Source organism: Tetrahymena thermophila (genome assembly GCF_000189635.1).
Source record: "Tetrahymena thermophila SB210 genomic scaffold scf_8254627, whole genome shotgun sequence".
In the NCBI taxonomy this organism is placed as follows: domain Eukaryota; phylum Ciliophora; class Oligohymenophorea; order Hymenostomatida; family Tetrahymenidae; genus Tetrahymena; species Tetrahymena thermophila.
The window spans coordinates 151,710-152,162 of NW_002476396.1; the positions used below are offsets into that span (position 1 = coordinate 151,710).

General features: G+C 33.8%; 1 protein-coding gene across 1 annotated transcript in view; it reads right to left on the reverse strand. All coding sequences in view use genetic code 6, as the record gives it.

Moving 5' to 3' along the window:
• The window catches only part of TTHERM_00861690 (animal growth factor-like EGF protein), a gene marked incomplete at both ends in the record, with an annotated part of 1,380 nt that extends 927 nt beyond the window's left edge, over window positions 1–453 (reverse strand). Inside the window, one exon of the mRNA XM_001017037.3 lies at window positions 1–453. This exon is cut by the window's left edge and continues 927 nt beyond it. Coding sequence (XP_001017037.3) covers window positions 1–453 — 453 coding nt within the window.

The window sequence follows — 453 nt, forward strand, 5'->3', positions numbered from 1 at the left end:
TTTTTGCTTATCAAAAGGAACAGCGCCTTCACTTCCACAAGGTAAGCAAACTTTTTTACCATCTTTATTATTCCAATAGTAACCATCTTCACATTCTAAGCATGCTTAAGCTTCAGTTTTGACATCTTCTCCATTTGTATGAATTGTAGTCATGGAATGCTCAGGACATTTAGCGCAAGTAGCAGGTTACTCTTTAGTTGCTTTACCTGTAACATAGTAATTATATTAACATTTTTTACAATCTGCAGCAGTAGCCTTATCATAGGTGTTATAATACAAACCAGGGAAAGAAGTAGTATTATCTGGGCATTGAACACATTTATCAGCACTTACACCATAGTATCCTTCTTTGCAAACGCAGTTATCTGATTTTAAGAAACTATTTTCTGGGCATTCTTTTTAGGCTAAAGCAAGTATGCCTAACAAAGCAAGTATTATGAATTATTTTTTCAT